This window comes from Lepidochelys kempii, chromosome 4 (assembly GCF_965140265.1).
Source record: "Lepidochelys kempii isolate rLepKem1 chromosome 4, rLepKem1.hap2, whole genome shotgun sequence".
In the NCBI taxonomy this organism is placed as follows: Eukaryota; Metazoa; Chordata; order Testudines; family Cheloniidae; genus Lepidochelys; species Lepidochelys kempii.
Window position 1 is genome coordinate 39,182,049 of NC_133259.1, and position 15,258 is coordinate 39,197,306.

General features: G+C 40.2%; 1 protein-coding gene across 1 annotated transcript in view; it reads right to left on the reverse strand.

Annotated features, from left to right (window-relative positions):
* The window catches only part of PRDM5 (PR/SET domain 5), a 138,212-nt gene extending 122,968 nt beyond the window's left edge, over window positions 1-15,244 (reverse strand). The window contains exons 1-2 of the mRNA XM_073341010.1: window positions 15,023-15,244; window positions 4,489-4,572 (exon numbers count right to left, since the gene is read on the reverse strand). Coding sequence (XP_073197111.1) covers window positions 4,489-4,572; window positions 15,023-15,115 — 177 coding nt within the window. The 5' untranslated portion in view covers window positions 15,116-15,244. The remainder of the gene's footprint in view (window positions 1-4,488; window positions 4,573-15,022) is intronic.
* Window positions 15,245-15,258: the final 14 nt, after the last annotated feature.

Genomic DNA, 15,258 nt, shown 5'->3' on the forward strand with positions numbered 1-15,258 from the left:
TAGATTTATACTGATTTGGGGTATAATGAGACTGTCTTTTAGCATTCTCTCTCATGTCGTTTAGCTATGCAGAATCTGATTCATAGTGTGCTTTTACAGATAGCTTGACTGTGGTGAGACCAGGTTATAGTGTGCATGTACTCTGGCAATGTTAATACTAATTTTTTTTTTTAAGCCTCATTTCCCTTTTAGTAAGTGCATAGATAATTCTTTGAATACATGGTTGCCTGCTGCCACACAATAAACAACTGATAGTATAGTAACCTTTATACCTCCAACCTCATGAGGTGAAAGCCGGTGGAGAAATCAGCCTGTGTTGTTCTACCCCTCCCCATCTTCAGCCACAAGCCAACCATAATACTGAGGCATGACAACTGGAATGTGTAAAATCCTGTTTTCATTTAGTAGTGAATTTTGTAAGCTATGCTGAAAAAAATAAAATAGGGAATTTTGGAGCTTTACAAATTCAAAAGAAAATGAAATTTTATTGAAAACTACATGGAAAAAAATTAGTGACAATTTCCATTTAAATTTAACAGGAACTTGTTTGCCTGCCTCAGCCAGGCCCAATTTTAAAATTTTAAGTTGATTATGGGTATAAATTCCTTAAAAGCAGAGCTTCAATGGCATAAAGAAGCCAAGCTTCCAAACCAAGCTACACTGGGTCTAGTGTATAACAGGACTAAATTCATTGAACTTTAAAAAAAAATCTCTCCATGTAAATGGTTAGCAAAGAAATATTCAGGGAGGGAGCACCCATATTGTCACTTTGAAGGGCACTAACAGAGAACAAGATCAAAACTGCAGAATAATATGCACTGAACAGAAGAAATTTTCTCTTGCTTGAGTTGGGGGGTTTTTGGCTGGATTTTCTTGGTAGAAGCCCTATTCCTATAATTGGATCTATGCCAGCAGAATTTAACTCCCTTCTGGATCCCATGGAGCCCTACTGATATTGTTAACTTCTGTAGGGCTTGTAGCTCATAGGATTATTTTGCTAGCTATTATATCCTACTAATCCAGCCAGCAGTATCAATTAATATGTTTCTTTTTCTGAAATTCATTCATTTTATTCTTATATTTTATCAGTATTAATTCCTTGGAATTTAGGATGTGTTGAGGCATGTTTCCTCTAATAAGAAGTTTTGCTGAAATGCAAGAAGCCTACTGGCCTGTAAGATCCAGTAAGATCTGCTATATAGCAAAAAGTATAATCAGTTATGAAAATGTCAGCATAAAAGCTGGCAACCTTTGGCACAGATAAGAATGGCCCTAAACTTAGGGGAACCAAACGGAGGAGCTATCCACACCACATCACAGGTTTATCTGGCATCTACAACCAGTTGGTAACTGCAGGGTACACCACAACTTAGAGTTCACCAAGAGAGCCTAGGTTGGCAGTTTGGGAGTGATATAATCCTTATTAATATATTTAGAAAGTAAGTGTCATAATCCGCTAACCTATAGGAGAAGGGTACCCATAAATTTCTTAGGGCATGGAAATAAAATTTGGGTATAGTAGGTTGGGCCTGACTTACGTAGGTCAGGATCCTATAAAATACCTTGTAAGAGAGCTCTTCTAGCTCCTGAAGCTTCGGTTTCTGGGAGTGCTTTTTCCAGTTTTCCTATATTCTATAGACTATCTAGTCTATTTTCTATCATGCTATCAGCTCAGCTTGTGCAGTATAGTATAACTACTCAACATTCCTAACCATTGGAGAAGCCAGAACCATTGTGTAATCGGGCATGCCAGGAGTGAGGCTGGTCCTTCATCTCCTATAACCGGGTCCTCAAGGAAGGGTGTGAGTAGGTTAGGTTAAGGTACTTAAAATAGAAATGTTACCACCAGGAGTTTTGGAATTCTTTTACTGTTTTGCTGTTATAAGTTTCACAGCATTTATTATTCTTATGTTAATTTAAATAAAATTTTTATCAATTTGGTATTGTCCTCAGAGTACATGTTCTTGACAAGCATCCTGAAAGTCCTCTCCCGATATAGAGCTCTTTGAGTTCTTGAACTCTGTAGTCTGAATTGGATAAGAACCTATAAATCTTCTGGTCAGATACAATCAGTGGCGAGCCATAAAAACTACCCCATCAAATTCAGGTCTACAGGCTGCATATGGGTACAAGGTTCTGCCTTCATGGATCTGATTACAAGATCAGGGCCTAACTGTGTACTACTTACATTTGAGGAATAGTATCAGGGGAGCACAGAGTGAATCTGAAAACTACTGCATTTAGTACTGTGTACTGCATTTAGTACTACTGTGTCTAGCTGCAGCTCAGAGCTTTCTGTCCTGCTGGACTATCATAAAGCTATTGTGACACCCTGACACCCCAATATTCACGGTCATGTAATTCGGATATGTCCTATACAAAGTATGCCTTGTGAGGTGTCATTCTAAAAGTCTTGATCTGCTAGACAGTAATATCTAATTGGATTGTATGTGCTATCGTCATGTGTGAAGTTATGAAGTTTGGCTATTTATGTGTTGCTGAAATATGTCCTGAGGTTGAAAACACCCACAAGCAGTCTTTCAGGTACGACAGTAAAAAGGCCAAATAATGTTAATGGCTTATTGAGGAAATGCACACAAGCACAAGGATTACCCCAGGAACTGCGTACAATAGAAACTTCTCAGAGATAGCACTACACAATGGGAACTATTTGACCCAGGTCACAGCAAAAGAGCTTTCCAGCAAGTGCGGAGAAGATATAAAAAGCAGGAAAATGACAGTATGGGGGGGTGGGGTCCTCACTCCTCCTACAACACCACACTTGGAAACACCTGAGGAACAAAGACTGAACTGTGGAAAATGATGGTCCCACGCTTGAAAGATTTTTAGCCTGTGAATAAAAACCTGGGAAAGCCAAGACAACTTGTGCCTTAAGAATCTGCCAACCTGTTTATCACTCGGTGAGAATTTGCTAATTTATCTCTTACCTATCTAGTATGTTAAGCTCAGTTTGTGGTTTTTGTTTATTTACTAAGGTAACTGTGGTGTGCACATCTCTCTCTACACTGAGGGAGAGGATGAATTTTTATGAGCTTGCGCTGTGCATATCTTTCTATACAGTGCAAGACAGGATTATTTTGGGTTTATCTCCCAAAAAGATTGTGCACTTGAGTGCTGGGTGAGTCCCCTCACACAGAGCTGACTTCAGTCTGTATCTGCATCTAAGTGTGCCCTACCTGTGTGTGTGTGCTGCAAGAGGCCGGAGAGCCTAATCCAGTAAAACAGGGAGAGGGAATCCAGGCTGATGGAGCAAGAGAGGCTCAGTGAAACCCCAGTACATCAGGTGGCATCCCAGATGGGGGGAGTCCAACCTGTCACAGCTATATATTGTACTGCAATTGTTGTTAAAAAAAAATGGTAGCCACCTGTATAACACAGTGCCCAAATCATATCAATGAAGATTTAAAAACATTTCCAGACTTATTGAATACTGCTTTCAAATATCCGTACTTAAAACACCCTGAACGTGGAAAGTGCTATATAAAAGTAATGCAGTTTTTCTGTAGCAACCTGTGGGACATTGAGGGGAGCATGCCACAGAGTAGCTGCTCCATGGCTCTTCCTTACCATCAGTCCCACAGAGCTCCACCCATCCAGCTAAGCTTCTCCAAAGCTTGAGGAGATTGTGCTATGCAGCCACTGCTCCTTCCCTTCTGCAATTTTTAGGCCCTTTTACAAGTTCCTTTCTTTATCCTCCTCTACACTTGCAGAATAGAGAGAAGAGAGGAGCTAATTACCCACTAACCTACAGCACAGATCTACAATACAACTGGAACAGTTTGAAAGCAGCATGAGGCTGGGGCCCAAAAAAGCCTTATAACCATGTTAGACTGTAACAATGTTTGAAAAAATTTTCAAACACTAGCAAATACAGGACCTAATCCTAGGTAACTCAAACCCAATGATGAGGCCACAAAGCTGCTCCCTAATATAATTTTTTAATCTCTGCCATTGCAATATGTTCAGCTTTTAAAGGGGCACCGTCACGCTAAAATTTTAAGAAAATAATAAGAAGAAGAGGAATAAACATTTCTTAACTCTATCACTAATTTACATTTTTGTTATTTTTTTAAAAAAGGCTGCAGTGTTCATAATCAGCTTTTCACCTTTCTTGTTGTTTACTTTTTTCATATTCCTCAGCATGGATGGCAATCAGTTTCATTCTTAGGGTCTCATAAATTAGCAGAATTTAAGTGTTATTCCTTATTCCCTTAAAAGGAAATGGCTTCCCTTAAAATACATTTTAAAAAAAATCATAGAAACATTTATATTGATGTTAGGCTTTGTAAAAACTCCTACTTGGGGTCAAAATAGTCCCTCGAAGTTAATAAATTATTTAATATAGTAATTAAGAGCCTAATTCTGCAAATGCTTTCTACTGGGTATAATATCACTTTGGGATTACTCATGGTAGCAAACACTACACGTGATAGTAAGTGTCTGCAAAATCAGCGCCATAGATCTCACCTCCCACATCAGTCTGCAGTCTGTGTTTTCATCCAGTTCTTGAGGCATTCGCTTCTCTCCTGCAAATGGGCCAAATTTTTCACCCTAAATAATGATGACACAAAGAATGCATGAGTTACCAAACTACAATCGTTTGTATCACCTTTAGCTTCAGAAGAAAAAGACCATTTTGTTCTATCAGCCTCCCATCCTTCTAAGGAGCACACATTAAACAGGGCTGCAGCTGAGAACTGGATGGCTAAAACTTAAAGTCCATACACTACTTTCAAAAGTGTCTATCATGTAGAACGACAGGCATTATTGCACAATGAGCTAATATGTTTGGTTTTTTTCTTTTCATATTTTGTGACACTTATTTTAAAACAGTTTTCCCTACCACATATATCCTCCATTTGGCAAATAATATTTTTCTATATTTTGAAAGAGGCTGAAATTCATGACACATTTGTTTAATCAAGAACTACAAAACGTCTGCACCAATATTATCTCTGCATACGGTTATACGAAAGTATTTTGCAACAGGCATCCTTATAAAGGGTAAAGTATTTGGCAGCGATAGAGTTTATATTAGATTTATTTGCGTGATTACAGCACTGCTTTTTGACGTATCAAATCAAAATGCTCAACACCGATGTTTCTGAACATACAGAAAAATCTGTATAAGTAGCACAGAGCATGTACATGTCTATAAATTAATTCAAGCCTATGTAAACAAAATAAAAAATGTAAAATATTACCTGTTATTCACAACACATGCCATGAAAGTTTGAATTGATATGTTCCCCCAACAGTTTTGTCCCAAACATACCACATTAGCAGCATGGTCAACCATTTAACTAGGACTTTATTATAATAAATATAGTGTTGTCTTCAGTTTGCAGCAACAGAACTTGTATATTGTTGGGCTGCAAAATACTTTTTTGTTGAAAGCATTATCCCAACTGAAATGCTTTATGTTCCTTGTTCTGTGGCATAATTTTCTGTTGTTCAATAAAAAAGTGTTTTTATGTAGTACGTGTTCACATTTTTAAATATACGTTCTTGTCTACCATGTCCCTTTCCTGCCTCCCTACACTCAATCAGACTTGGTGGCTTTTCAGCTTCCATGCTCTGTGACTTTCTTAGACTAACTCACAGAAGGCCAACTGGGAAAAAAAACAAGGAAAGTTCAGGGACAAGGTTTGTTTGAAACATCAGAAAAATACAGGTGATATACGGTCACCTGTATAAAATGGTAGGATCACTAGGAGAGAGATTAAAAAGATATCATGAAAAGTCCTTAAGATTTGTAATTCATGGTAGAAACTCCTCAATCTACCTGATACAGGTCACATTTCCACATTGCATAATACTCAGTCCCTCAAAATTCTTCCAGGTAATCACAGAATCATGGAACTGGAAGGGACCTCAAGAGGTCATCTAGTCCAGTCCCTTACACTCAAGACAGGACTAAGTATTATCTAGACCATCCCTGACAGGTGTTTGTCCAACCTGCTCTTAAAAATCCCCAATGATGGAGATTCCACAACCTCCCTAGGCAATTTACTCCAGTGCTGAACCACCCTGACAGTTAGGAAGTTTTTCCTAATGTCCAGCCTAAACCGCTTGTGCAGCTCCTGTCCTATCCTCAGAGGTTAAGAAAAATCATTTTTCTCCCTCCTCCTTGTAACAACCTTTTATGTACTTGAAAACTGTTAAAATGTCCCCTCTCATCTTCTCTTCTCCGGCTAGTTTTGGTGGGATGAAATTCCCACACTATAAGTTAAGTATTCCTGTCTTGTACAGACTCACAAAATAGCTATTCACTGCTGAAGCATTATAAAGTAATACAAGTTAACTGTGACTTAGCAGTGTCCAAAGACTGGATTTATAAACTGAGAACAGTTTAAGTGTAAAAAGAGACACATGTGAATTGACATATACCAAAAAATTCTGCTGTGACAGAAGGCATCAAGACCCCAATCCTGCAAAGTTTTACGCAGATGCTTAACTTTACTCAAGTAGTTCTAGCTAAACTGATATAAAACAGGTTTAAACAGACATGGGAGCGTCCACACGGAAAGCTCCACCGGTTTCACTAAAAGTGTGATGTTAAACCAGTGCAACTTCTACAGGGGGTTTTTGTTGTTATTTTTTTTTAAAACACAAGATCAAGGCCCAAGTCTGTGAGGGATGGCTGTTTGTGGCTCCTTCTCCCCCATCTTTCCAAGAGACAACACCAACATGCTCTTCAGCGTTCAAGAGCTCCTGCTAGGGACACTGAGAGCATTCCCCTTGTCTCCTTCCTCTGCAAGATGGACATACTCCTCCCTGACATCAAGATCTTCAGTCCCCTTTTGCACTCGGCCACAGAAAGGAGAGTAGACAGGTGCCACCCAAGTTGGAAAGGATATCTCCTCTTCCTTCCTACCAAGTCATAAGAGATAATGCCACGAGGCTCTTCATTACTTCATCCCACAGAGCTAGGAGAGGGAGAGTAATGGACAAAGATCAAACCTCTCGGAGGGAAGAGTGAGCATTTATGGCAGCAATTTTGGTGAAGCATAATCAGCAGCACAGGCTGAGTCTAGAGGCTAGATCAGGTGCACATAAGTAAAAATGAGAGAGGAAGGACACTCAGAAGCTATAAATGGGGTGATTACTGCAGTCCAGTAGCTGCAGCAGATTCCATGAAAAAGGCTCTGTGTTGCTCTGCTCAGCCAAACCAATATTATAATAAATTAGCTGTCTTTATACTCCTAAGTATAAAGACAATGAATAAGGGCTTCTGCTTTTAATCAAATAGAATCATCCAGTCCCTTACTTTTCAGCACTGAATCCCCAGCTTATACCATATTGTGCATTGTCTTCTCTAAAGGTTTGACTGAAAACTATATTTTATTTTTTAGTATTTAATTCTCATTTTTCATTTCCTTTCCAAATGTGAGTTTTAATATTCCACCATCTTTTAACATTAGTCATATACTAAAGCAGTAAGGGTCGCAGTGCTCAGAGGCCATTAGTCAGTCAGTAAATAGAAATGGATTACCAATACTAGACTGTCTCTCTCTATCGCTGCATCCCTAATACAATGTTTATTCTTGGAACTGGATAAAAGAACTGCAGAAATCTAAAGTACAGTTCTAACCAGAGATAAAAACATATCAACACAACCCAATTAAATATCTAAGTATTCTATGTATGAGTGCACTTTAAATAAGGTTACCTTGACAGACAGGTCCTAACAGCTAAGAAGTCACTTTTATAATTTAGTTCCTGTAAGCAAAAAAAACATAATGCCAGATTCTCCTTTACACACAAGATAGCACTACAGTTCCAGAAAACATACTTCTAAACCTTAATATCAGCAAGCACATTACTACACACACTTAGGCCTTGTCATCACTCGGAAAAATAGTGTGGTATTTTTAACACGTGCTAGCAAACATGTTAAAATTCTAGTGTAGACAAGGTAGCTGTAGCTTTAACATGTATTTCTTGGATGAGGTAAGGGTTTACTTTACCAGTCAAATCATGTTAAAACTGTAACTGCTTTGTTTACACTAGTTCATATGTGTTTGCTAACACACATTAAAAAGAAAAGGAGTACTTGTGGCACCTTAGAGACTAACCAATTTATTTGAGCATAAGCTTTCGTGGGCTACAGCTCACTTCATCGGATGCATACTGTGGAAAGTGTAGAAGATCTTTTTATACACACAAAGCATGAAAAAATACCTCCCCCACCCCCACTCTCCTGCTGGTAATAGACTATTATTAGACTATTGGTAATAGACAGCAGGAGAGTGGGGTGGGGGGGTATTTTTTCATGCTTTGTGTGTATAAAAAGATCTTCTACACTTGCCACAGTATGCATCCGATGAAGTGAGCTGTAGCTCACGAAAGCTTATGCTCAAATAAATTGGTTAGTCTCTAAGGTGCCACAAGTCCTCCTTTTCTTTTTGCGAATACAGACTAACATGGCTGTTACTCTGAAACCTGACATTAAAAATACACTTCCTCCCCTGGTGTAGACATATGGATTATTTTATGTTATCTTATGTTCTTATTTTGGTTACTGTTGATAAACATTTGTATAGCTCCATAACTTTGGAGGGTCCTGAACAGAGATCTTTAAAAGGTCACTAGTCAAAAGAATTTAACACATAAGGATGGGATTGTAACTTTACAATTTGCCCACAAGTAAAGGGAAGTGTTTAATAATACCACCTATCTCTTACATTGCATAGCTGCACTGTCCCGGGAGCAGGCCAGGGTGTAAACTGTGACTGTCACAATTAATTCCCTGGTTTCTCTCTTGATCCAGAGGCAAAGTAGTCTGTGATTGTCCTTCTCCAGCAGCAGATTACTTTTCCTTTTATGTTGGCTTAGTTCCACTGGCCAGAATTGTGAAGGAAGGAGAATCACGGTTCTGCCTACCTCCCCAATTCCACCCCACCCCTCATGGCCCCATCCACCACCCAGTCCTGCAGTGCCTGATCACGTCCTGCTGCCCCAGCCTCCCCATCTCTGTAAGTGGCAATAAGGGTAACCCATGCAGGGCAAGAGACAAACATGTAATACTAAGATAACAGACAAAGGAAAGGTCCTGGAAAAGGATGGATGAGGGTTAAGAATATGGGAGAAGGAAAGAGATTACACAGCAGACAACATAAATTCTTATATTTTAAAATAAAAGCTGCAAGAGAAATGGACAGCAGTGGAAGAGAAATTAGCAGTGGAAAGTAAGGCAAATGGAGGGCAGAAGAGAGATTTCAAGGAGGAGAGTGAGGACACTTGGTGCACACGGAGGAGGAGGTCATTGCAGACAGCTGCGTGGAAAGAAAACACAATGAGAGCAGGATGAGACAGAGCAGCAAACAAGAAGACTGGAGCCCAAGGAAACAATGGAGATGAAAATTAGATGTACACACAGGCAGAACCTAAAAGTGACCGTGTAAATCGGGGGTCTCAAACTCCGTTTGCCTTAGGGCTAGGGCCAGTCCTCAAATCCTCCCAGTGGGCCAATAATGTCACTGAAGATGGTGTTCAGAAAAGAAAACATTTATATTGTATTTTTTATTTTCAATTTCTTAGAAATAGTAAAAACGTCATACAACTGTATACAACTGTCATACAATTCTTCGCCTACCAGAGAGTTTTTAGTGTTTGCCAGGCACCTGGCAGTGCTTCAGCTCTGTCAGTTTGTTGATGTTTGGCCTCCTTGACTGAGCAATTGAAACCTTCAGGATTGCAGCAAGGTGCGCATCAGATAGGTGTGTTCGGTATTTTTGACTTTATATTCATTGTGGAAAAAAGTGATGCTGCCTCCATGGCTCCATTCCGCCACAGCATTAGCCACAGAAGGAATTCCGCCACAGCATTAGCCACAGAAGGAATTCCGCCGGCATGGCTAAACCACCTCCCTGAATGACATTAACAAAGCTGACAGAAGAACTCATTCTGCTGGCATAATGTTGTATACACTGAGGATTTTGCAGCACAGCTGTGTCAGCATTGAGCCCTGTCATAAATATAAAGGGAAGGCTAACCACCTTTAAATCCCTCCTGGCCAGAGGAAAAAACCTTTTCACCTGTAAAGTGTTAAGAAGCTAAAGATAACCTCGCTAGCACCTGACCAAAATGACCAATAAGGAGACAAGATACTTTCAAAGCTGGGAGGGGGAACCAAAGGGTTCTCTCTGTCTGTGTGTGTCTTTTACCGGGACCAGAGTAGGAATGCAGGTCAGAACTCCTGTAAAAAATCCGTGAGAAATCTAGTTAGATGTGCGTTAGATTCTATTTAGTTTAAATGGCTGATAAAATGAGTTGTGCTGAATGGAATGTATATTCCTGTTTTTATGTCTTTTTGTCACTTAAGGTTTTTCCCTAGAGGGATTCTCTATGTTTTGAATCTGATTACCCTGTAAGGTATTTACCATCCTGATTTTACAGAGGTGATTCTTTTACTTTTTCTTCAATTAAAATTCTTCTTTTAAGAACCTGATTGCTTTTTCCTTGTTCTTAAGATCCAAGGGTTTGGATCTGTGTTCACCTATGCAAATTAGTGAGGATTTTTATCAAGCCTTCCCCAGGAAAGGGGGTGTAGGGCTTGGGGGGATTTTTGGGGGAAAGACATTTCCAAGCAGGCTCTTTCCCTATTATATTTGTTAGACACTTGGTGGTGGCAGCAATAAAGTCGAGGGACAAAAGGTAAAATAGTTTGTACCTTGGGGAAGTTTTAACCTAAGCTGGTAAAAATAAACTTAGAGGGTTTTTCATGCAGGTCCCCACATCTGTTCCCTAGAGTTCAGAGTGGGGAAGGAACCTTGACAAGCCCTTTTTGTGTTTATCCTCATTCTAGACACCCTCACAAGGAACATACAGAAGGCAGCACGTTGGTGCACATGATATTCTATGCGGTGAGGAGAAAGATAGGTTCTTGAAAAATAGAGATGTGTTGGAAAGACATAGGCTCAAAATAAGCAGAGAAAAAACAGAATATATGGCATGTAATTTCAATAATATGAACACTGAAGAATTATCCTTGAAACTGGACAGGCAGACAATTCTGAAAACGCAAAGCTTCAAGTATCTGAGTTTTAGAATCCAGGAAAATGGGGAAATGGAAGATGAAATTAGAGCTAGGATAATAAACGTGTTGCCCAAATGGAGAAAGCTAAGTAGTGTAGTAAGATACCAATAAGATTAAAAGATAAAATCTACAAAAGCGTGGTCTGTCCACTTTTAATATATGGCCCTGAGCGTTGAGCAACAAAGAAGAAACACGAGCAAATGATCTGTTCCACAGAAAGGCGAATATTGAAATAGATGAATGGTGTATGAATGAAAGGCTATGTGAAGAATATGTATGTAGAGAGAGACATGCTCAAATCAATACCAATAAATGCAAAAATGAGAGAATGCAGGCTCAGTGGGTTGGTTGTTTTAAGCACAGTCCTGACAACTATGTGGTAAGAGTCCAAAAGATCAAGACTGAAGGAAAAAAAAAATCAGAAAGGCCAACCCAAGAAGAAGTGGTAGGATGTCATAAAGGAAGATGTGGTGTTATAGAGGATACAGCACCGAACAGAGCACTTGTATGGGCAAATGAGGGGCGCAATACTCGTAGATTTGATGGGATTAATGCAAGGGAGAAGAAGAGCTATGACAGTGCTACGGGGTATGATTTTTTTACACCCTTAGCTGACATATGCGAACAAAACTTTGTAGTACAGACTAAGGACAGGTCTACACTCCAGCCTAAAAATCAGTCCAACTTACATTGCTCCGGGATGTGAACCCTCCCACCCCTCCCGTGCTGTCCCCACTGGCACTATGTCAGCAGGAGATGATCTCCCGCGAACATAACTTCTGCTTCTTGCCGAGGTGGAATAATTATGCTAATGGGAGAGCGCTTTCCCGTCGGCATAGCACGACTTCACCAGACACACTACAGCAGCGCAGCTGTGCCGATGTAGTATAGACTTGACCTGGGACAAGTTAGCTCCACTATTTTACATTTATACAAATCCTGTCACCCCAAAGGATCCCCAGGCACCTTACAAAGTACCTACAGGAATCACTTCACCAACCACCAAAACGCAGACATCTCTGGGGTGGAACACAGCAATAGTATAGAGCTCTCCCAGCGCTAAAAAAAAAAAAAACCCACCTCCACAAGGGGAGTCACTCCCAGCACTGGTACACTGTCTATACTACCACTTTATAGCACTGAAACTTGCAGCGCTCATGGGGATGTTTTTTCACACCCCTGAGCAAGAAAGTTGCAGTGCTGTAAAGTGGCAGTGTAGACAAGGCCTTTATTGAAATACTTACATTGGTGCAGCTGCAGCGTTGTAAGTGAAGACCTGCCCAAAGACCTAAATTTTAAAGTGATTTTTTTAAAAACTTGCACGCATTTTTAAACGTAAAAATAATTTTCTCAGCCTTGGAGAGGAAACAGAAGTTGTAGGCAGCTAGCCAATATGTTCTGCAACATAAGGGTCCCAGAGGCAAGTAGCCTTTTTTGAGGACTATAAGTATCTTTTCTTCAGATATATACACATTTATCAATTCTAGCAAACAAATATCCCATTATATGCCAATATATATTAACTAATACCAGATTCTTACACTTCATTTCCTCTCAAGTCAATAAAAAAATAATGAATGAAACTATACACAAACATCTATCATAACAGTGACTAAAAGGAGACATAAACTGCCCTATCACTAAAAGGGCAGAAAATACAGTAGGGATCAACTTTAAAGAAAATCAGGCAGCAACAACTGATCTTGTTCCATTTCCAGCAAAGCACTGAGAAACCAGTGTTGCCAATGCTCATGACTGTATCAAGAGTTTTGTGATTTGGGTGTTTGAGTTAAAGTCTAGATGAGAGAGAGAAGAGATTACATGAGAATCTCAACTTTCATTTTAAAAAAATAAATAAAATACAAAGTTACTAGCCCTTGTGGTAACAGAGAAAAGCTTGAAAACATGACCTGAGTGCAACCTAAGGGCTCACATCCAAAGGCAAATCAAAAAGGAGGCAAAATGGGATTTTTTTTTTTAAATCACTCGATTTTTGAGGGGGCCTGCCTCGTTATATTTGAGCAGTTGGGGTTAGCAATAATAATGATAACATAAGGACATCTGAAAGGAGCACTTTAACCACAGGAAAGAAAGATACATTTAAGATGTCAGACAACACAGAGCACACTACAGAATTTGCTACTCAGAAATATATGTCTAATTTCACATTCAGCACCTCCTCCCAAAAATTGTTAATGGAATTACTTTGGTGGCCATTACAATAGATGGCTATAATATAGTGTAATTAGTATTGTTCCCCCTCTGCTGAGGTAGACTTCCCAGTAACATGGAGTCTGGTTACATCCGATGAACAATTTATTTTATTTATGCATGTACACCAGTCCTGGCACAGAGGTGGTCACAAACAGCATGCAGTCAAATTCCTTCTTTCAGGAATCTCAGCCATACACCGATGCTTGGTTCCCAGGAAGTAACACTGGCCTCCATAGACCAAGGAAGAGAGCAAGGCCTGCTGCTCACACAGATACCTTTACTCAGAGCATTGCATAACAAAACTAACAGTAATATTTAACATGCCTTCCTAACATTGAACATTTGCCACCAAACTAAGAAAAAGTACTTGGAAGACTGTGTAAAATCACCACCTGATGACATCCGCCTAAACAGTATGTAGGAACTCTGGCACTAAGTGTAGGCAAGTTCTACTTTCCTTTTTCACCAGTTTCACACCCACGAAATTTATACTTAAGAGAAAAGGAAATCAGGCCCAAAATTGTAATGACTGTTGAAATAGGTAATAATTTTGATGAATTTCACTGTATTGTATGGCGTTAGGTGAATTGCACACACAACAAGATAGCCCAAATAGCACCTCTCTCAAACCAATAAGATCCAAAAATTTGTTAGTCTCTAAGGTGCCACAAGTACTCCTTTTCATTTTGCGGATACAGACTAACACTGCTGCTACTCTGAAAAGTGGGACAGACACACAACAAAAGATCCAAGAAAAATAAAAGGTAGAAGCTTAAATTAATGCGGGATTGATCATTTTAGTTCTGTACCACTTCAATTATGTAAATATAATGGGGGACACTGAATATTTCTGGATAATTGAAATTGTGGATAATCAAGAGAATTTTCAATTTAATTAACAGATGTCAGGGGATGTGACCTGTTTTGCATAAGAGGGATTTGTACTTAATTGAGGTTTCAGCTGTATCACATCTTTCACAGCCACCGTTTCATTATTCTGCAAAGCAAATTAAATCATTTATTCTGTTAAAAGTAAGAGAACAGCAGGAGTTTGGTGGGGAGGGAGGTATATTTAGATTGAAAATGAGATGGGAATGGACAAATAGATCAGGAGAGGGGCACTGCCTGGGTTTTAAAAAACAAACAAAAACGTAACACCAACCCAAAATAAAAACCTCCTACTAACCCCTTCCTATGCACACGATTAACCCACTCTTTGCTTGTGCATGTACAGGTGCGGGGAGCTGGGCTAACCATTTTATGCTACTCCCCAAAGAAACAAAGCTCCAAAGGGGACGGTGCCTTTTTGTTGTTCTTTTTGATCACGATTTCAGTCCTTGCGTGCCAACAATAGATTTCTGTGAAATGCACCAGAACATGCTTCAGTTTAACGCTGGGGGTTTTTTTTGTTTGTTTGTTTTTTCATTTCAGCAAGACACTGCCCGCTGCAAAGCAGACGGTGGAGCGAGCTCTGGTAAAGGGGGAGTTTGGAATTAAGTTGGAACTCGAAAGCCCTGCAGGCAGCGAGAGGAGAAGGCGCTGCAGTGAACTCCTGTACTACGTGGCAGGCTTTCTCTGGAGAAACCAGCATTTTGGAAACTAAGCGGGGGGGGGGCGGAGTAGCTTGCAAGCTACACAGCTGCCCTAGCTGCTTCTGCAATACACTCACCAGGCAGCGCACAGCCCCCTGGTCTCCCCGTCATGCCGACCCCATGGGTGCCGAGGAGCAGCGGCGAGATCACCCACCTTTTTCACTCTCCGGGCCGTATAGAGCCCCATCCCGTCCTGAACTTTAGACGACTTCAGGGCAAACCTGTCCGGCACGTACATGCCCAGCATTTTGCACTGACTCGGGCCGCCTGCTAAAGGGGAGAAGAGTTAACAGGGACTTTCATTGCAAAGGGCAGGAGATGGGGGGAGGGGGGCAGGGACGGAGGGGCCGGTTGCAGGATTACCCCGGCGAGCTCCTCGAGGGGAGGGGA